The 21,026-nt window shown below is 49.7% G+C and overlaps 1 protein-coding gene across 2 annotated transcripts in view; it reads right to left on the reverse strand.

Annotated features, from left to right (window-relative positions):
* Nucleotides 1–17,587, reverse strand: part of MAEA (macrophage erythroblast attacher, E3 ubiquitin ligase) — a 32,320-nt gene extending 14,733 nt beyond the window's left edge. For both annotated transcript variants that reach the window (XM_059167334.1, XM_059167324.1), the window contains exon 1: nt 17,437–17,587. In XM_059167334.1, the coding sequence (XP_059023317.1) occupies nt 17,437–17,505 (69 nt within the window). In that variant the 5' untranslated portion in view covers nt 17,506–17,587. The remainder of the gene's footprint in view (nt 1–17,436) is intronic.
* Nucleotides 17,588–21,026: the final 3,439 nt, after the last annotated feature.

The following is a 21,026-nucleotide window of genomic DNA, read 5'->3' on the forward strand; positions in this document are numbered from 1 at the left end:
GCAGGACCTCCCCAAGACCTGGCCAGGGGTCCAGTACTGCCCTTGCCCCAGCTGCCACCCCCCAAGCTGCCCTGCAGACACGGTGGCAGTGGGTAAACATTCCTGTCCACCACACCTTGGGTCTTCCCGGCTCAAGAGGCAAAATGCTGTTAGACAAACCACGTCCACCACTTGAGGAGGGCTCATCCTCAGCAGCTGGGTCTAGCAGGCTTTTCTGCAACTGCGCCATGGTCTCACACAAGCAAGACAGGAGAGTCTCTAGACAAAGTAAAAGGACCGTCCCTAACATGGAGTGGTGCAGAGTGCCCGCAACACCCATGCACCATCACCTGCACTGAGGTCCCCAACCTAACCAGGCCTGTTCTGATTTCAGTCCCTGAAGAGCCTTCCACTGTGGTGCATGGACAAAAGTAAAGCCATGAGCAGGTGCCAGGCGCAGACACAGGTCCCGTCTTCCATGTCCAAAGGGAAGGGCTCCCTGCCTTGAGTCTCAGTTTAGGCAAAGGTCCCTCCTAATAGCACAGCACAGAGACCCAGGTGCGTGCATGTGCTTGACCCTCCTCACCAAGAGCAGAGCAGCTCTCGGCGGAGGCCCTGAGGCTGGCGGACTGTGGGATGCTGATGCATGCATCCTTCCTTTCAGAATCTTGGACTGTTCTCAGAGCCCCACCCACCCCAGGGCCTGCAAACCGTGCCAGACGGTTTGTGTGTTTCCAATATGACCTGGCTGATATTTCCATAAAACACAATCAAGAGAATTACTGAAAAGTGAACTGAAACAAATCCCGTGATGCCCGATAACAAAAGCTTCAAAGTTTTATCCTAAATTCAAATGTTAAAACTATGTTTCAATAAATACAAACAAAACAATCACAACACAGGAAAAGAGAAAAAGCCATACACCTGCACACACTGTTGGCCCAAGCACAAGCCAGGGGACGGGAACACCTCCAGCTCCAGGCAACTGAAAAGCCATGGGAGCAGCCGGTAAGCGCCGTCACACCGGCTAGACACTGCCGTGCCCCTAAGATCCAGCAGGTCTCCCTGTGGTCAACGTACCCAAGCTCAGGGGACACCAGCACGGGAATCCCAGGAGTCTCAGGTCCTGCCTTCTGCTCACGACACCTGGCATGACGCTCATCCCTCAGAGCCAAGGGGAGAAAAGGAGACTCTGAAGGAGGCGCTACAGGCCTGGATCTCCATTTTTAACTTTTGTTCAAAAAGAAGCAGACAACACTCTAACACTCATCTTTAGTCCATCATCGATACTTAGGCCCAACTTATAAGGTTATAGTCAACATTAATTCTTCTATCTTTCGATAAAAGAAACTAAGTCAGGACTTCGTACACTTCTGGGGGGCTGTGAGCCCCACTTTGCTCTCCCACCATGTGGCCTGCATCTTCCCTGGGCCTGAGTAAGCCCCTCAGCCTCCACTCCTGAGTCTGACCTCCAAATGGCCTGGACAGGAGCTTTCCGGGGCCACTCCTTCCACCCAAGAACCCCTGAGCTGTCCCTGGTGCTCCCGCCCCACATCTGGTCACAAGCTCCACAGGGCTGAGCTCTCAGGACCTCATCTTCTGCTGCCCACACCCTGATGTGTCCTGTGCCCCTCACCGGTCTGGCCCATCCCCCACCAGGAGCTCTCAGAATTTATGTCCCAGGAGCACTGAGCAGTCTCCCGTGCCAGCTTCTGTCCTGAGGACACCGGGCAGCTGGCCCTGGAAAGCTGCTCAGCGTTCTGCCCACAGGGCACCCAGCCTGGGGTCCGGGCCTCCCCTGCCTTTCCCCAAATGTCCCCTGCTGCTCAGTCACCAACAGTTCCTTCACAGCCTCCTTCAAGAAGGGCTTTGGCCAAATGAAGGAATGGAATTTCTGAAATGCTGAAGATACTGAAAGCAGCCAAACTATCATTCCAGAAGGGCAAGATTAAGATACTTCTAGATATGCGGCACTGCCAAGTTTAGCGCCCACATCCCTTTTCTGAGAGGAAAATTACTCAGAGAGCCCTCAGTGAGACAAACAACAAAATCAATGAAAGGAAACAAGATACAGCAAAAAGCAGCGAGGAAAGAAACCAGCAAATAACAGAGTCGAATGAGAAGGAAAGAAACCAATCCATTGCCTAAGGAAAGTGGACAAGGTGACTCTAAGTCCAAGAGAAACGTAGTCTTAAATGCACAGGCAACAGGCAAAACTAAAAGCAGACAAATGGGATTAGCCAAATTTAAAACTCGTGCGAAGCAAAGGAAGTGATCTATAGTGAGGCCGTAACCCCAGAAGAGGAGGGCACCCAGGCAGAGTGCGAGGCTGAAAAGGGTCTGCACCCGGGGCAGGTGGAGAGCTCCAGCTCCAGAGGAAAGGCACGAACCCCCAACCCCTGCCAACCCCAAGGTGGGCAGAGGAGCTGAGAGGACAGCTCTCCAGAGGACCTGTGCAGTGGCCGAGCCACACAGGACAGGCCCGAGTGTCACCAGGGATCAGGGAAATGTGGGTCAGAACCACGGGTGACCCCACGTCACAGCCCGCAGGACGGTGGCTCTCAGAGAAGCAGACACCGATGAACCATGGCAAGGCCATGGACCGACGGGAGCCCCGTGCACTGTGGGCTGCGGCCACTGTGGAAAACAGTGTGGAGGATCCAGGATGAGCTCATGGCCCAGTGTTCCATGTCTGGGCATGTTCCCTGGGGAACGGAGAGCAGGGTCTCCATGAGATGCTGGCACACCCATGATCATGGCAGCAGTAGGCCCTGCAGCTGAGATAGGGAGGCACCCAAGTGTCTGCGGGCGGATGGACAGACGGAGGGACCGACTACCAAAATGGCGTGTATATACCCAATGGAATATGATTCAGCCTCAGAAAGAAGGAAACCCTCCCACATGCCGCACCATGGAGGAGCTGCAGAACATCACGCCAAGTGAAATGGCCAGTCACCAAACACTGAAGGGTAGGGCTCTTTTCCCAGGAGACACCGAGAGTAGCCAAATGATCAGAAACAGAATAAAGGAGGGCGGCTGCGGGGGGCTGGAGAAAAGGAGAGGGATTTAATGGTGCAACAGACGGATGTGTCCCCATCCCCATAATGCACCCACCTACCCCCAACCAAATGGTATGGTTTGGAGCTTTGGGAGGGGACTGGGTTACAAAGTGCGGCCCTCATGACTGGGATCAGCATCCTTCTGAATGAACTGCCCACTGTCTTCACCACATGTGACACAGGAGAAGGCAGCCGTCAGCAACATGGAAGAGGCCTCATCAGAACCAGACCATCCTGGCACTCTCGTCTTGGACTTCCAGCCTCCAGGACCCGGGAGAACTTTCTGTAGTTTACAAGAACCCAGTCAACCGCATTTTGAATTGATCAAGACAAACAGATACAAAGTTTCAGTTGTGCAAGCGAAAAAGCTCAAGAGACCTTATATGCATATGGCTAATACTGCTGCACGCTTAAAAATGGAGACGACTAGGGGCGCCTGGGTGGCTCAGTGGGTTAAAGCCTCTGCCTTCCGCTCAGGTTATGATCCCAGGGTCCTGGGATCGAGTCCCACATCTGGCTCTCTGCTCAGCAGGGAGCCTGCTTCCTCCTTTCTCTCTCTGCCTGCCTCTCTGCCTACTTGTAAGCTGTCAAATAAATTAATAAAATCTTTTTTTTTTTTAAGATTTTATTTATTTGTCAGAAAGAGAGAGAGAGAAAGCACACAAGCAGACAGAGAGGCAGGCAGAGGTGAAGAGAGAGGCAGGCTCCCTGCCAAGCAAGGAGCCCGATGCGGGACTCGATCCCAGGACCCTGGGATCATGACCTGAGCCGAAGGCAGCGGCTTAACCCACTGAGCCACCCAGGCGTCCCATATTAATAAAATCTTTAAAAAAAATGGAGATGACTAGTTCATGCTATGCTTTACCATGATAAAAAATATTCCTATGGTGCTGATAACACACAGCAATGGTATCTGATTTCCACAACTCCCATGAAGTTACAATGAACACACCAGGACTGGAGGAGGGTGGAGAACCCAGATCAGGATCCCAACAAGGGGCCCAGCGACTCGGGGCAGAGAGGACCCGCTCTGCAACAGCGGAGCATAACTAGACAGCCACATGGGAGAGGGAGGACAGCAACCTGGACTTCATGTGGGCCGCAAAAATTCTTAAATGACCATGGATCCAAATATCAAAGCTAAAACTACAGAATTCTAGACGGAACACAGGAGAAAACCTTCACAATCTTAAGAGAAGCAAAGATTTCTCACAGGGATATAGAAGGTACTAGCTATAAGAGAAAGATTAATTAAACTAAAACTTTTCTTTGAAAGAAATTATTAAAGGCAAGGCAAAGAGTAAGAGAAAACATTCAGTGTATGTAAATCTGACAAAGGACTTACATCTAGAACATATTTAAAACTCTTACAACTCAGGGCGCCTGGGTGGCTCAGGTCATGATCTCAGGGTCCTGAGATCGAGCCCCGCATCGGGCTCTCTGCTCAGCAGGGGAGCCTGCTTCCTCCTCTCTCTCTGCCTGCCTCTCTGCCTACTTGTGATCTCTGTAGGTCAAAAAAATAAAAAAATAAAAACAAACCACAAAAATCTCTTACAACTCAAGACCAAGAAGACAATCCCATTTTAAAAACAGGCAAAAAGTTTTAACAAAAAGTCCCAAAAGCAGATATACAAAGGGCTAATAATAAAGACACATAACATCATTAGTCAGAAATATCCAAGTTCAAGCCACAAGGGGACATGTGAGAGTTAGTGGTATGTGTTGTCAAGCTGACCAGGCCACAAGGTATAGACACAGGGTGAGAGGTGGCTCTGGGTATGTCTGGAGAATCGCGTTTGCACACTGGGTTGGGTAAAGCAGACTTCTGTCAGCTCTCCTGGGGCTCCACCTTGCCCACTGCAGATCTTTTCAGCCCCTATAATCCCATAAACCAATTCTGCGTAGTCAGTCTCCACCTCTCTCCCCCTCCTCCTTCCCTCTCTGTTTTCCACCCGTACAAGATGATTCTGTGTCTCTGGAGAGCCAAGACAGGACACTAGGGCATGCTAGCAGGACTTCCCCAGCACCTGCCGGTCAGGCTGAGGACACCTGGATGCTACTGCGGGCAGTGGTGTGTATGACCCTCAGGAACAGAATCTGGCTGCTTATGGTGGTAAACATACATGTAACACATCACTCAGCAATTCCAATTCCAAGAGAAACAAATAGAGAAACCACAGAGAGACTTGTACACAAATGCTTGTAGTAGTTTTATTTGTAAGCCCAAGATGGGAACCATCTCAAACATGCATCCATGGGGATGGTAAACTGCCCACTGATGTGGGTGCCGCCACTGAAGTTCAGTCACGGGCAGGGGAAAAGCGAGACATACAGTGCAGCTGTGAGGTCCCTTTATGTGACATTCCAACACCAGCACACCAGGGGGAGGAGTGGTTTGCCACTAGGGAGACCGTCTGGAGACCTTTCAGATCTGTCACAACCCGGGTGTGGCTGTGAGCTTGTCAAACCAAAAGAGGAAATTAAATGGAACAAAGAAAACCTTATCAATCTACCAAGAAGGAAAGGAAAAAAGACACAAAAAAAGCACAGGAGACAGAGAACAAATATGGGGAGGGAAAGTCCACAATATTGGTACTCACTACAAATCTGGATGGCTACGGAAAGAGAACTAGAGCATAAATGGACAAGAGAAACGGAAAGGATAAAGCCACAGCAGGATTGTCTGTGGAATGGTGAGCTGTGTGTGCACACCATTTCAAATATTTTCTCTCCACCACATTAAAGAGAATGCAATGAAGCTGATTTTAGTGTATTTTATATACACAATACACCCCAAATATTGCATTTATTAGACATGTTGCATTATTTTTTCTCTTTGTGTTAAATCTTTAAAAGCCAGTACACATTTTGTTTTACACGTTGAACACATATTTGGACGAACAACATTTCAAGCACTCAATAGTCACACGGGGCTTGGGGCTGCTGTGCAGCTACAGAAAACCTATGGTGAAGTTTGGGGGTAACTTGGACCCCATACATGGCTGGCAGGGAGCATGGGGAAGGGAGGGGAATTTGACAGCAGTTATCAAAACTGTGTCTCATCTCTGACCTGCCTACTGGAATTCTGTGGATCAATCTTAAAGTTAACTCATGTGTGCAGAGTAGCAGGTCATGGATACCCTCCCAAGGTTGGCCAGCACCATGCAGGATGTTTTTTTTTTTTTTTAAATTTCTGTAGTTTCCACGCGGGGCTTGAACTCATGACCCTGAGATCAAGACCTGAGCTGACATCAAGAATCAGACACTTAATCAACTGAGCCACCAAGGCACCCCTACATGAGTGCTCTGTAACTCTATTACGTTGAAGCGTACAAAAATGCTGACAGGCCATCATTATTTTACCAATTTTAATTAAGATATAATTCAGATGCCATAAAGCTCCCCACAGGCAGACAACCATCCACAACCTGTCTGGGTCTGCTCATCGCAGACACTTCACACACTTGGATGCAGATAGCCTTTGGGCCTTTGGGCTGGCTTCAGTGTAATGTTTTCACAGTTCAGCCATAATGTAACGTGTATTTCATGCCTTTTTACTGCTGAAGAATGGCATTCCATCACACAAACATACTGCATTTGTTTACGTATTCATATGTTGATGGACATTTTGACTGTTTCCAAATTTGGGGCTATTATAGGTAATAAGGCTACAGAGACTCCTGCATGGTTTTCATGTGGACACCTTTCGCTTCTTTGGGAGCTCTACTGAGGAATGAAATGGCAGGCCACTCTATGTTGAGCTTTTTTGAGAAACACCAGACTGCTCTGCATAGTGTCTTTGCCATTTTACATGCCCTGCACTGCAGGAAAGCTTTGCTTCCTCCATACCCTCTCCCAACACCTGCTACCAGCCATCTTTCTGATTCATGGCTCTAGGGGGCAGAAAGTGGTATCTCATTGTGGTTTTCAACTTGAATCTCATAAATGAGTAATATTGTTGAGAATCTTCTCAATGCTTATTAGCCATTTTATATCTTCTCTGGAAAAGTCGATTTGAATCATTTGTTCATTTGAAAATTGGGTTGTCTTTACATTATTGAACCTTAGGAACTCTTCCCTTAAATTCTGGATACTACTAGATTCCTACCAGGTGTGACATGCAAACATTTTGCTCCATTCTGTCCTTGGAAGCACAGGCTTTTTACTTTTGAAGTCCAACCTATAACTTTGTTTTGGTTTCCTGTGCTTTAGGTGTGATATCTAAGAATCTTAGCTCTTACATTTAACTCTTTGATCCATTTTGACTTAATGCTTGTATACGGTGTGAGCGAAGGATTCAACTTCTTTCTTTTCTATGTGGATAGCCAGTTGTCTTGGAACCATTTGATGAAAAGCCTCTCCCTTCCCTATTAACTGTCCTGGCACCCTTACTGAGAGTTACTATGTATGGGCTTATATCTGGAATCTTAAGTTCTAGCTCACTGATCTATCTTTAGCTTTTTTTTTTTTTTTAAGATTTTATTTATTTATTTGACAGACAGAGATCACAAGTAGGCAGAGAGGCAGGCAGAGAGAGAGGGGGAAGCGGGAACCCTACTGAGCAGAGCCCAATGTGGGGGCTAGATCCCAGGACCCTGGGATCATGACCTGAGACAAAGACAGAGGCTTTAACCCACTGAGCCACCCAGGTGCCCCTTGTTGAGTGTTTTTATCATGAGAAAAAGTGTTGGATTCTGTCAAGTGCTTTTTTTTCTCTGTCTATGGAAATGCTCATGTGGGTTTTGTCCTTTATACTGTTGTGGTGTGTGTTATACTGCTTTTTCCACCTTGAACCAACCTTGCATTCCTGGGGCATATCCCATTTACTCATGGCACATAACTCTTTTCCTATGTTGTCAAACACAATTTGCTAGTGTGTTGTTGAGGATTTTAACACCGATATTCACTCTTGGGAAATACTGGTCTATAGTCTTCTTGGATATCTGTGTCTGGTTTTGGTATCAGGGTAATACTGATCACAGAGTAAGCTGGGAAATGTTCCTTTCTATTTGGGGGAAGAGTTTGTTAAGAATCAGTGTTAATTCTTCTTTAAACATTTACCAGAATACACTAGTGAAGCCACTTGATCCTGGGCTTTTCTTAATGGAAAGTTTTCTTTTCTTTTTTAAAAATCTCTTTACGTGTTATAAGCCTATTCAGCTATTGTCTTTTAATCCACAAAACAGCAATTTTACATGGTTCAATCCAACATATTTTCCCTTTGTGTTCCCTGTCTAACACTCAAGGAGGAAAAGAGGTCTTGGATCTTTCTCATCAATGTGAATCAGCTCTTTATGGGTCACATTTGGTGAATTTTTAAAATCGTTATTTGTTTTAAATTCTGGCTCTATTTTATTTGAGTATACCAGAGATTTAAATTTGTATTAATTAGGGCGCCTGGGTGGCTCAGTGGGTTAAGCCGCTGCCTTCGGCTCAGGTCATGATCTCAGGGTCCTGGGATCCAGTCCCACATCCGCATCGGGCTCTCTGCTCAGCAGGGAGTCTGCTTCCTCCTCTCTCTCTCTCTGCCTGCCTCTCTGCCTACTTGTGATCTCTCTCTGTCAAATAAATAAATAAAATCTTAAAAAAAAAAAACCTTTTAAATTTGTATTAATTAAATCCACTTAATTTTTCCTTGGTAATTTGTTGCACTGTAGCTTTTAAGATCTTGGGATTTCTGTTTAGTTTGCTGATGTTAAATTATATTTCCTTCAGTACATTTTTCCCCTTCAGTGACTCACAAAAAGTAATCCTTCCTGTTTTCATAATTGAAACAGAATCTGGCAAACACCGTAAGATTTCTATGAAACATCTGTACTTTCACCAGCGCTATAGCAATCCTCCTACACTGTGTCATTTGCTTTAGTATGTGTTTCTTCAAACCTTCTCCAATGTTTGCTGTGGGTTTTCTGACAGTATTTGCAGACAAAGAAATGCATTTTAGTTTGTCATCACAATGTTTTCAGCCATTTTTACCAGCACAGGAAGGATTTCCCCAATGTCATGGGACTTTTTCTTTCACAATGAAGAAACCTCAGAAGAGGTTTCTATTTCTCACAAAGCTAAGAACATCTTCTAAAGTGTAAGACTGAAGGGGCGTGTGGGTTGGTCAGTTGGTTAAGTATCTGCCTTTGGCTCAGGTCAGGATTCCAGGGTCCTGGGGTCGAGCTCCACATCAGGCTCTCTGCTCCATGGGAAGCCTGCTTCTCCCTCTGCCTCTGCCTGTGTTCCCTCTCTTGCTGTGTGTCTGTCACATAAATAAGATCTTTATCAAAAAGTAAAGTGTTAGATTGAGCCCTGAGCGGCAGCAGACATCTACATCCTGAAGAGTCCCCCTCGTGTTCGGATGTGTGGCATGGGACAGTTTCCCAAATCACAAAGGCGTCCTCCTTCCTGGAACCTATCTCCCAAGCACAGCACACACCCCAAGGGAGGCTCATGAAGTTTCAAATGGCTTCTCAAAACAGTGACATTTCTGGCCAGCTTCAAGGTGCAAGGATGACACAGCCCATTCACAGCACAGGGCAGCAGACAGAGCTCGCCGCGGGAATAGCACCAGCAGCACCTCCATGCCCTCCTCCCTCAGCGCAGGATGGTCTGCTGGGTACCTGCAGACATCTGTCCATGCCACTGGTCCATCTTAGAAAGGAAGGTCTGAGCAAAGCAACAGCCAGCACGCACACAGTACAGCGTCACATGGGCGGTGGACCTCCATGTGGGGGGAGCACCACAGCCGTGCCTCCCCGTGGTCAAGTGCCGTTCACCCTCGGGATGGGCTCACTGACCAAACACGACACAGCAACCCACAGATGGGCACCAGGGTCGACCTCTGTACGTAACACCAGCAGAGCAGGCTTCCTCATTGCTGAGCAGCAAGTGACGGGAAGTGGCAGCTGTCGGCAAGGGGGACGCCAGCCACTGGCCTTGGCATGTCCCCGCCCTTCCCTGTGTTTCCCTGATTACACATAAGAAGTCTGGGCTCCAGCACAAGCAAGTCAGATGGCATCTTCAGCCATCAGTATGTTTAGACACAACACTCCCTGCTGGTGCTGGTCCTCCTCTAGGCCTTTCCTGAGACCCCCTGTGTGTCTCCCGCAGTGCCCATCATATTAGCTGCTAAAGCTTCCCTTGGTATTTTCTGATGCTGTTAGGTTATTGTGAACAGGTATTTTCCCATGAGGTGCTTTAGCTGGTTGTTGCTGACCCAGAAAAGTGACCGATTTTTGTATATTTTTTATGTGCCCAGTTATCGTGTTGAACTTTCTCATTAAGTCTAGTAATTTTCCAATTTGTTTTTGTTCTCTGGATACACAGACATATTTAATATGTCTCATCCATTTGAAGCTACATTTAATTCTGTTTCAACTTTTACTTGTTCGGACAAAATTGCCAAAGTAATATTTAACTAACAGTTCATTCCTTAACTGAAGAAATATTTCTCTGCCCTCCACAAAGCCTACAATCTCAGGGGTTAGAACCAAAGAAGCAAAATGCAGTATGACAGTAACAGCTAAGAGGAAAGAGTGAGAGGAGGGAGATGGTAGGGCTCCCAGTTGAAACAAAGTGACCTCACTGAGGTTACAGCAGAGCCAAGATCCAAGAAGGTAATGGAATAAGAGGAACACCTGAAGGAAGAGAATTCCGGGAGAAGGAAAGATGTGCAAAGGCTCTGAACTCCCCCACCCCCACTGCCAGCACCACAGCAGCAGGAAGAAGGAAGGTAAGCCAGTCCAATTCTGAACACATGCTGGAGCTAGAGCGGAAAGACACACGGATGTAAGCTGTGAGGACAGACAGCTCAAGGCTCTAAACTGATGGGGAAGGAAGGAAGATGGGGAGGTGGTCTGGGGAGGAGGCATGTAAGGTAGGGATTTCAGACCTGTATGTGCTGAGCGACCTTGCAGAGATTCCAACGAGGCTACTGGATCCTAGGCCCTGGGACTGGGGAGCTAACCATCTGGGAGTCACCAGTTTGCACAGAGAGTCCTCAGACTCATGAGACCGCACAAGATTACAAACACTGCACGCGGTCACACTGGGGGAGGGCGGCTGTGAGCCGGGGACAAACCTGGGAGCCAAACAGGGCCCTGTTGCAAGGAGGAGGGGCTGTAAGTGGGTGCTCACTGCCAGACACCGTGAGGATCACTGAGAACCTGGCCAGAGCCTGGGAGTGAGGAAGCAGAACGTAGCTTCTTGCCCTGAGAAGTGGGAGTTGTATGTAATGAGGGCTCTGACAGAAAAGCAAGGAGAGAGACTGGGAACAATTTCATCAGACTTTGACTAAAGCTGTAAAGAACATAAAGTAGAGGAAGGGACAGAGCACAGCAGGGGCCACAAACCCCAGCTGCACTCAGGGCCAGGGCAGCAATAAGCCCCCCACCAGGCTTTCCTAAGGTCCCCCCAAAGCTGGGTAGAGCCAATCATAAGCTCTGGCCTCTGAGCAGAAGCAAAATGATGAATGGCATTTCCGGGAGGCCCCTGGGAAGGAGCAGGCACCTTCCCCCTTCCCCTCCCTCCTGCCTGCCACCCACAAGCAGACTGGAGCCCTGCAGCCCATGGAGACCAAGGGGATCACGGATCACAGAAAGATTGCAGGAAACACAGGCCTCAGGAACACCCCAAGGCCTTTGAACAAACCCTGCACAAAGGGCAGGAGGACAGTCTTCACATAAGATGGGCTGGCTGGGTGCCAAGAAGCACGAATTCTGGGGCAGGGAGCCTTGCTCAGTCGTGTAAGGGGGCCTGGCAGGTGGCCCACCATCCAGGCGGGAGTTCAGGGTCAGGCCTGCCTGGAGGCAGGACTTGAGACCTCTCCAGGGCTGGTTGCTGCCACGGAGACTCAAGAACCCCAGGCTGGAGGTAACCTGAAGGCAGAAGACTAGCCGGGAGAAGCAAGAGAATGGCAGCAGGGGGGCCTAGTGAAGAAGGCAACCGCCTGGCAACTGGCCACTTAGGAGCGTCAAATGGACTGTGACCTTGACAAACACATTTTCAAGGAATGTCAGGGGCCAGACTTCTGACTTGAACCAGGGAGACACACGGGAGGGGGCAGGAATAGGAGACAGTGGCTGGAGAAGGACCTGGGGCCATCAGAGCCAGGTACTGATGGAACCCATTGAAAGGGGGAAACTGAGTTGGGAGGGAAGAGATACGTGTGCTGGAGCCACAGGCAAGAAGGGGCAGGCTCCAGGCACAGCTGACCACTGCAGGGGCAGCCCCCCACAAGGGAGGGCAGACCCAAGGAGGGCAGCAGCGGTCACGAGTGGAAAGTGGGTGAGGAGGCTGGGGCCATGTGGGCTAGGAGGAGCAGGAAGCAGAGCTGTGCAATACTCTTGTTCATAGATGGGGGTGGGGGAGGATGGGTCAGTGAGGCCATTAGCACAGCTGGAGGGTTTTCTCCAGCCACATTCAGCTCAATAGCTGGGTTGCTAAACTAATAATACCTCTTTTCTATCACTTAGTTATTACTGAAACAGTGAATAAATCTTTTTTCAGAAAGCTTTCAAACAAATAGCCCCCAGGGATACAGATTCTAAAACAACATACACCTAGAAAGACCAGAGGCGCTCTGAGCTCTGCTGTGTCTTGGTCCGCACCAAGCAGGGCACACGCACGCACGCACACAGTGGCCGGCCTCCTCCCAGCTTGCCCCTCCCACCCCTGGCCCTCAAGGCCCCACTGTCAAGACCTGTGTGCGGCTCCCGGAACACCGGAACCCTACGGCTCTGACAGGTCTGTGTGCCAGTGGTGCTAGGGTCAGCCAAGACCTTGACACAGCCCCAAAGCGCAAGTGCCCTGGCGGCCCACTGAAAACCACCCCCCCAAACCCCTAGGGGCCCCCACCGACCCCGCCCCACACAAGCCTGACTCCACCTGTTCAAGGTTGGAGATGTTTGAGATTACTTGTTTAATGCCTCCCCCTTGCCAAGCCCTATCTTTTTCTCTGTGACACCCCAGTGTCCCCTGCTGTGCCCACTGAGCACACAGAGGTTCTTCAAGCAAGGAGCACAAGCCAAAGGAGCATGAGGCCTTTGGAGTCTGGAACCTCAGCTCTGGGGTGCCTCGCAGTGGCTCTGGGAGGGAGAAGAACCAGCGAGCCCCACCTGCAGACTTCACGCTAGCATCTGTCGCATGGCTGTCCCTTGGCCAATGCTGAAGCTGCTTGCCTGGGCGAGGGCTCAAACTGGCTCCAGCCTACTCCACTGCTACAGAGAGTGGGGCGCTGGAAGCCCTTCCTTTCCTGGCGTGAAGCTTGTTTAGACTACCACAAACAGCCTGCACTCACTCGGGCACCCACCCTGACATGGAGCAGCCCCTGTCCCCAAAGGCCCACCCACCCCAACGGCTTGTCTGTGGCCCAGGATCTGAGCAGCAGCACAAGAGACAAGAGTAGAAGGTCAGGAGAATGCAAAGGGGAAGAGGAAAGCATTTCAACTGTGCTCTGGCTTTGGTAGGGTCCTGGAAGACAAAGGCAGTTTGAGGTCCCTCGGGGTAGGAGCAGACTGAGCTCTGGAGGTCTGACAAAGTTGGAGCCTGAGAAGAGGAAGGGCATCACACTCAGAAGCCTGGAGCCAGAGAGAAAAGTGGTGTCATTCACGGAATACAACCACCTCTGAGAGGGAACAGCTCACTCTGTAAACCACAAGATCTAAAGTAAAAAAGAATCAGGACCTAGACTACTGCCTCCCTCCTGGACTCAGCATATTTAGGATTTTGTCCCCTCAGACCACATGCTCATGCTTACCACTGTTTCTCAAACTTGAGAACATATGATCCCCTACATCCAGCCAAGACCAAGCTGGAAAAGCTGTAACTTTAGGCATATAATTGGCATCCAGACTTTCTACAACAGGCACAAACCCCGGCTTTGAAACTGCAGACCAGTATTTGGTCAAAAAGACTTCACCAAATTAAAAGCAGAAGATTTCAACAGTCCAGTAGAGAATTGAGAGACACAGGAGAATTCACCCACAGACACTGCTGGGAACAACGCCCCACGCTCCCCCTCCCCCAGACTGTCACGTGTGAAGAGAGGGCAGCTGGGAGGGCTACATAGCTGGGTCAGGCTGGGAGGACCAAGAAGAAGAGGCCCCGGGAGAGCACGGAGAGAGGCACAGGTGAGACTCAAGGTGAGGAGTTGGGGGAGGGAAGGTCCAGAGCCAGGTCTCCCAGGGACCAACGCCAGACCCTCTCTCCTGGGCTGTGAAGACCCCCACCTGATTTGGGCGCTGGCAAAGAAGGTCTCTAAGATACTATTTTACTTCAACTCTCTGAGAGGGAAAAAACAGAAGTCAAGACTCCAAAATATAAACAGGATGGTTAGCAAAATAATTTGAAAAATAAACATGTTACTTTGATAAGATACTTTTTTTTAAGATTCTATTTATTTATTTGAGAAAGAGAGAGAGTGAGAGAACACGAGAGGGGAGCAGGAGAGGGAAAAGCAGACTCCTAGAGTCTGCTTCTGGGAGCAGGGAGCCCAACATGGGGCTCGATCCTAGGACCCCCAGATCACTGAAGGCAGATGCTTCATCAACTGAGCCACCCAGGCGCACCCAGAGAACACTTTTAAAAGCTAATTAAAAGAGGGCCTCCAGTTCCAGGTGCTCACAGGTAAAGACTCACAGCTAGGCCCAAAACACAAACGTGTTTTCCAGAAATCCCATTCTCCCTGCTGTTCTAAAAACATAAAAAACAAGTTCCCCAAAGCAAAATCCAGTCCAGTGGTTCTTATCAGGGCGATTCTGTCCTCCAGGGGACATGTGGCAACGTCTGGAGACACTCTGTGGATGGGCAGAAACCAGGGGTGCTGCTACACATCCTACAATGCACATCCCCCACTACAAAGACTCATGTGGCCCAAAAGCCCACACCAGCCCATCCCACCCCAAGACTGTGGGCTCAGTGAACAGAAGGCATCCAGCTCAACCCAGGCAGGGCGGTTATGTCACGACGGTGCCATTCTCTTCCCACTGTGCCAGGAGGTAAGACCCGTGCCACAGGCACCCAGGAGCCTGCCACCAGCCCTGGGGCTATGAGGAACCTGCCTGGATTTGCCTCCATCGTGTCCAAGGAGGCACTGCCTGTCAGGAAAGCAATGAGAACTTGGCTCCCATTACCCTGCAGGAGAGCGTGCCCTTGAAGCCCAGAAGCATAGTACACACCCTGTAGAACTCCAGCCCTCGGCCCTCACTCCCCTCTTTATGCTGTCTGCACAGAGCTCCACGCCGAGGCTCATGTATCTGGACCGCGCTCAAGACTGTGACCGGCATAGCTCCCAAGTGTCCTGGGGATTCCGTATTAACTTATGCTCCTATATCAAGGGACCCTTGTTTCCCAGGGAAACTTCCTCCTTATCCACTAGAAATCACTCCTGAAAATATCTAGAAAAAAATGTCAACTCTCAACAATGATGATTACAGGTGATCCAGACAAACTATGAGGGAAAATGGTGGAAGTAGCTTCCCCGATTTCAAAAATTCATTTAAATCATTCTAAAGCAGAAGTAAAACTCCTTTTAACCACGCAAGCTCACTTGACACTGTAGTATCTCTTTTACCTGTATAAGTAACTGCAGGATTATTTTTAATCAAAGTCTATTTAATAACTCTAGAAATCAACCACAGTCAGGATTATGAAACCACGGGAGAGAACTTGGAGGGGAAATCCCTTCCTGTCTGGTGTTGCCTACACTCACCAGCTAGTCCCAAACTGCCACAGTTCTGTCAGTTCCAGTGCCAGGCCTGGGGGTAGGCTGAATGAGACAATAGGCCAGAAATGAGTGGCTCCCACAAAAGCCTCATTTATTCATGTGGTGTATGTGTGTGGGGGGAAATCAACCCAAATGATGTCTGCTTGGGGGCCTTGGGTGGCAGATGTCATGGCTTCTCCGAGCCACAGGGTCTTTAAGGAGTTGAATACAAGAACACCTACCACCTAATTCTGAAAGGGCCTAGACAACAGGCGTCTTGTGCAGTAGCCAAAGTTCCCCTGTGCTTCCTGATCAAACAAGGTGCAGACAAACAGCACTGCTCTACCACTAGTCAATGAAAAGCAACAAAGCCTCACTTCTGCTTTCCAGCGAGGACTGCATACGGCAGTCTGACTTTCCTAATGACGACTGGCAGCAGAGTCCCCTGATTCACCTGGGGTGGCTCTGGTGCCATCATTACCTACGTGTGATAGGAGTCAGCAAACTCAGAGCAGGTGCGTCCCCTACCTGGGGTCTCCTCGACAGTGATGAACACAGTGGGGCAGTATTCAAACCCGCCACAGCGCACCCACCACCACCTGCCACCGCTGAGGTGGATGGCGACGCGGGCGTCTCCCAGGAGGAGAGAAAAGCTACCTGGCCTCTCAGGGAACGAGTCCAGAATCACAGATGCCCAACCACGGTTCTCCTGGAATGTTATGACCTTGATCTCCTAAGAAATTCGTTTCCAGGTGCTTTGTTCTCATCGCCATCAAATACTCTGCTAACTAGGTAGGCAGCAAGTGTGGCCCCTCCTACTAGAGACACAGACTTCATGCTCAGGGAAGGCGACTTGGGTAAATGGCCATCCAAGGTCACCCAACTGGGAACCTAATGGCAAGGGCTGTATTTCAGGTTTGATGACGCCCCACAAGATGGGTTCCCATTAGGTCGATAGGTCTCTCTTTACAGGTTCCCTAATCAGAGACTGGAAGTCAATACACCAACACCTCCTGATATCAGGACAGCTGAATACCAACCGTCAGGCACTCTTGCCGGGCGCCCGCGACCCCACACCCTGCAGACCCCGGTCTCCATCCCAGCCCCCAGTACCACAAGCCTGCCTACCGCAAAATGTCACTGGGGCAGTTCACGTTTGTTTTTTCCCCTTTTTTTTTTCTTTTCTTTTGGACGAAGGGGCCACAATCGGGCTCCGGAGGGCGAAACGGGGCGCCAGACAGACGCGCTCCACGCCCTGCCACGAAGTCGAAGGTAGAGCCGGCAATGGACGGCCCCACACCACGACTCGCCCGGCCTGAAGGACCCCAAATCCCGGAAAGCCTGGCCCCCAGACCCCGCCGCCGCCGGGAAGCCCAGGGGATCGGCCTCGCAGACCCCCAGGCCCCGGGGAGGCCGGCCCTACACACCCCCAGATCTCGGAGAACCCGGCGCTGTAGACCCCCGGACCCTGGGAAGCGCGGACCTCGCGGGCCTCCCGACTCCCAGACCCCAGGGCACCCGGGAGCCCGCTGCACAGAGCCCCCCGGATCCCGGAAGCTCGGCCCCGCAGAAACCCCCCCCCGACCCCGCCCGGTGCCCCAGGCCGCGCCCCGGCCCCCACCCTGCCCCTCCACCTTCCCCTCCGACCCCCCCGCGGTCCGCGGGCACCAGCCAAGCGCGGTCGCTAGCCCGGACCGCAGACCCCACCTTGAGGGTCGGGTACTCCTGCACCTTCAGGGTCATGGAGAGCTGAGCAGCTGACTCCTGCACCGCCATCTTGAATCGGCCAAAACATTAGCGGGTGGGGGAAGCGCCGCGCGCGGCTCGCCGGGTAGTGACGTAGCGCCCTCCGGCGGGGCGGGGCGGGCTGGGGCGGGCGGACGCGTCTGTCCCAATAGCGTCTGCCCACCAGACAGTGGCGGCGGAAGAAGGCGCGGCCGCGGCGTGTGCGCGGAGAGGCATCCGGAAGGACCAATCATCTCTGGCCGTCCTCTTGTTCAGCCAATCAGCGGGAAGCCCGGCTCGGCGGCTCCCCCTGGAACCAGCGGCGGGGGAAGGACCGGCCCTGCGCCGGGCTGCTCCGGCCAGTTCCGGCGTTTATGTGCGGAAGGTCCCCAGCATCCGCCGGAGCGGGGAGGCTGAGCACGGAGAGGCACGGAGCTACGGGCCGCATGGATTTCCCCTCTCACGGACGGGGTGGCCGCTGCCCCGCCGGGAAGGAAAGGCAGACTTGGTATTACTGAATGACCGGAAAGCGCCCCAAGTGTGCCCTCCCCACCAGGGGCACGTGGCCCGGTATCCACCGCGGCGCTCCAGTTCCTTGCCAACCACTTCACGATCCAGCCTTTCCAAATAACCCTCTTACAACCCCCTTTTATTTTTTTTTTTTTTTTTTAAGATTTTATTAATTTATTTGACAGAGAGAAAGATCACAAGTAGGTGGAGAGTCAGGCAGAGAGAGAGGAGGAAGCAGGCTCCCGCTGAGCAAAGAGCCCGATGCGGGGCTCGATCCCAGGACACTGAGATCATGACCTGAGCCGAAGGCAGCGGCTTAATCCACTGAGCCACCCAGGCGCCCCTACAACCCCCTTTTAAAGCAGAAATGAAATTAGGTTTCATATCAATTAGGAGAAGACTTTCAAGTTAAACCGTTTCTCATCTTTTTCACTCATTCCCGAAACAAATTACTTAAAACTGAAGCTTAGTATGAAACAACTAAGACTATACAAGGCGGGACCGCTATTGTGGGAGGGGGAACCGCCACGACCCTCTGCCCCCATCTCTGCCCAGCCCATATGCCATGCAGGTGAGGAGAGAAGCACATCGGGGTGAGAGGCAGCTTCCTGTCCTGGATCCGGCCGAAGTCCTTGTACTGGTTGCAACAGCATGGGTGAATTCATCAGGATCATCAGAAAGTGCTTACAGCTCAGTACTAATCACGCTTTCTCCCAGTGGGTGAATAGATGCGACAGGTCCACCCCTATGAAGTGTGAAAGTGAGAAGGAGGAAGACAGATTCCTGTGTGGGGTGTATGCCTCTAAGGAGACATTGGGAATGAAATTGATGTAAGACTAGGGGCGCCTGGCTGGCTCAGTCCCTTAAATGTGGTACTCTAGGTTTTGGGCTCAGGTCCTGATCTCAGGATTGTTAGATGGCGCTCCGCCTAAGGCTCAATCAGGGAGTTTTAATGGGATTTTCTTTCTCCCTCTGCCTCTGCCCCAACTTGCACAAAAGTGCACACACACTCTCTCTCTGAAATAAATCCTTAAAAAAAAAAATTTGTGTAAGACTAGAAAAATGCAGTATTCTGTGGAAGAAGATATTTGCAAATGTCTTATCAGATAAAGGGCTAGTATCCAAAATCTATAAAGAACTTATCAAACTCAACACCAAAGAACAAATAATCCAGTTAAGAAATGGGCAGAAGACATAAACAAACATTTCTCCAAAGAAGACACAGAAATGGCCAATAGACACATGAAAATATGCTCAACATCGATTGGCATCAGGGAGATACAAATCAAAAGCACAGTGAGCACACTTCACACCAGTCAGAATGGCTAAATTAATAAGTCAAGAAATAACAAATGTTGGCAAAGATGTGGAGAAAGGGGAACCCTCTTACAGTGCTGGTGGGAATGCAAACTGATACAGCCACTCTGGAAAATAGTGTGGAGGTTCCTTAAAAAGTTAAAAATAGAGGTATCCTATGACCCAGCAATCGCACTACTGGGTATTTGCCCCAAAGATACAAATGTAGTGATCTGAAGGAGCACGTGCACCCAAAAAAAACCAAATGTTTATAGCAGCAATGTCCACAATAGCCAAACTATGGAAAGTGCCCAGATGTCCACTGACAGATGAACAGATAAAAAGATGTGGTATATAAATATACATAAAGACAATGGAATATGACTCAGCCATCAAAAATGAAATCTTGCCATTTGCAATGACATGGATGGAACTAGAGAGTATTATGCTAAGTGATATAAGACAATTATCACATGATTTCATTCATATGTGGAATTTAAGAAACAAAACAGAGGTGGATGGAGAAGAGAGGCAAAAATGAAATGATGAAATCAAAGAGGGAGAACCATAAGAGACTCTTAATCATAGGGAACAAACTGAGGGTTGCTGGAGGGGAGGGGGCTAGGGAAATGAGGTGACAGAGTGATGCACATTAAAGAGGGCACGTGATATAATGAGCACTGGGTGTTACATGCAACTGATGAATCACTGAACTCTACCTTTGACACTAGTAATACACTATATGTTAATTAATTGGATTAAAATAAAATCAAATTTTTAAAAAGACTTCAGAAAATACTAAACAGTAGTGAGCTTATTGGGAAATACAAAGGCAGTAATTTGAAGCAAAAAAGAAAAAAGAAAATAAAAGTGCACCATCTTAGCATTTTTTAAACCCTTAGCAAGAATAAAAAGGGATGCTACCAACTATGATTAATCCCAAATCTAATCACAGTTCATCAGAATAGTGGTAGTCCTGTCTAGTTTAGCAAATTGTTTCTGTATTTCAAGGAGAAAAACTGAACTTGAAAAGAGCACATGCAGCTTTGGAGAACTGTATTATTTAACCTAGATTGTCTTGTTTTCAATTTGCAGGAGTTTAAAAACTAAAGTACTGTGGAAATCGAAACCAAGTGTGGTTTAGAACGGAGTCTGGAGGCGGGCAGGGGAAACTCCTGCCCTACACTCCAAGTCAATCGGGGACCCAACAGGAAGACATGCACCTTACACCCGCTGTTAGCTACCACTTTACTATCCCAGCAGGAGGAAGGAAGATTTCCTCCTCCCCCAGTGACAGCCCAGCCAATGAGGGACTACACAGTCCAGCCAAGGAGAGAGAGTCACAGCCCAGCCAATGAGAGACTGCCACTACCCTTAAACTCCCTGTATACCCCAGTGGACTTACTGTTTACAACAGCCCTCCCAGCTCCTCTTTCTTCTGTAAATGGACCTCCTCTGCCTTATTGTCTTGACTTGCTTATGGTTTTGCCCTGGGTTGTTGGCTCTGCACTGCAGTTCTCTGCTATTCCTGAGAAAACCCAGTTTTATAGGGAAAATAGCAAGAAAAATTGTCCTTTTTGGAAAAAAAAAGATTTTTATCTATTTATTTGACAGACAGAGATCAAGGTAGGCAGAGAGCCAGGCAAGGGGTGGGGGAGCAGGCTCCCTGCTGAGCAGGAAGCCCAACGCAGGGCTCCATCCCAGCACTCTGGGATCATGACTATAAGGGCCTATTCAGCCAGAGTGGCCCCACCCGGTTGAACCGC

The sequence above is a fragment of the Mustela lutreola genome, chromosome 1 (assembly GCF_030435805.1).
Source record: "Mustela lutreola isolate mMusLut2 chromosome 1, mMusLut2.pri, whole genome shotgun sequence".
In the NCBI taxonomy this organism is placed as follows: Eukaryota; Metazoa; Chordata; class Mammalia; order Carnivora; family Mustelidae; genus Mustela; species Mustela lutreola.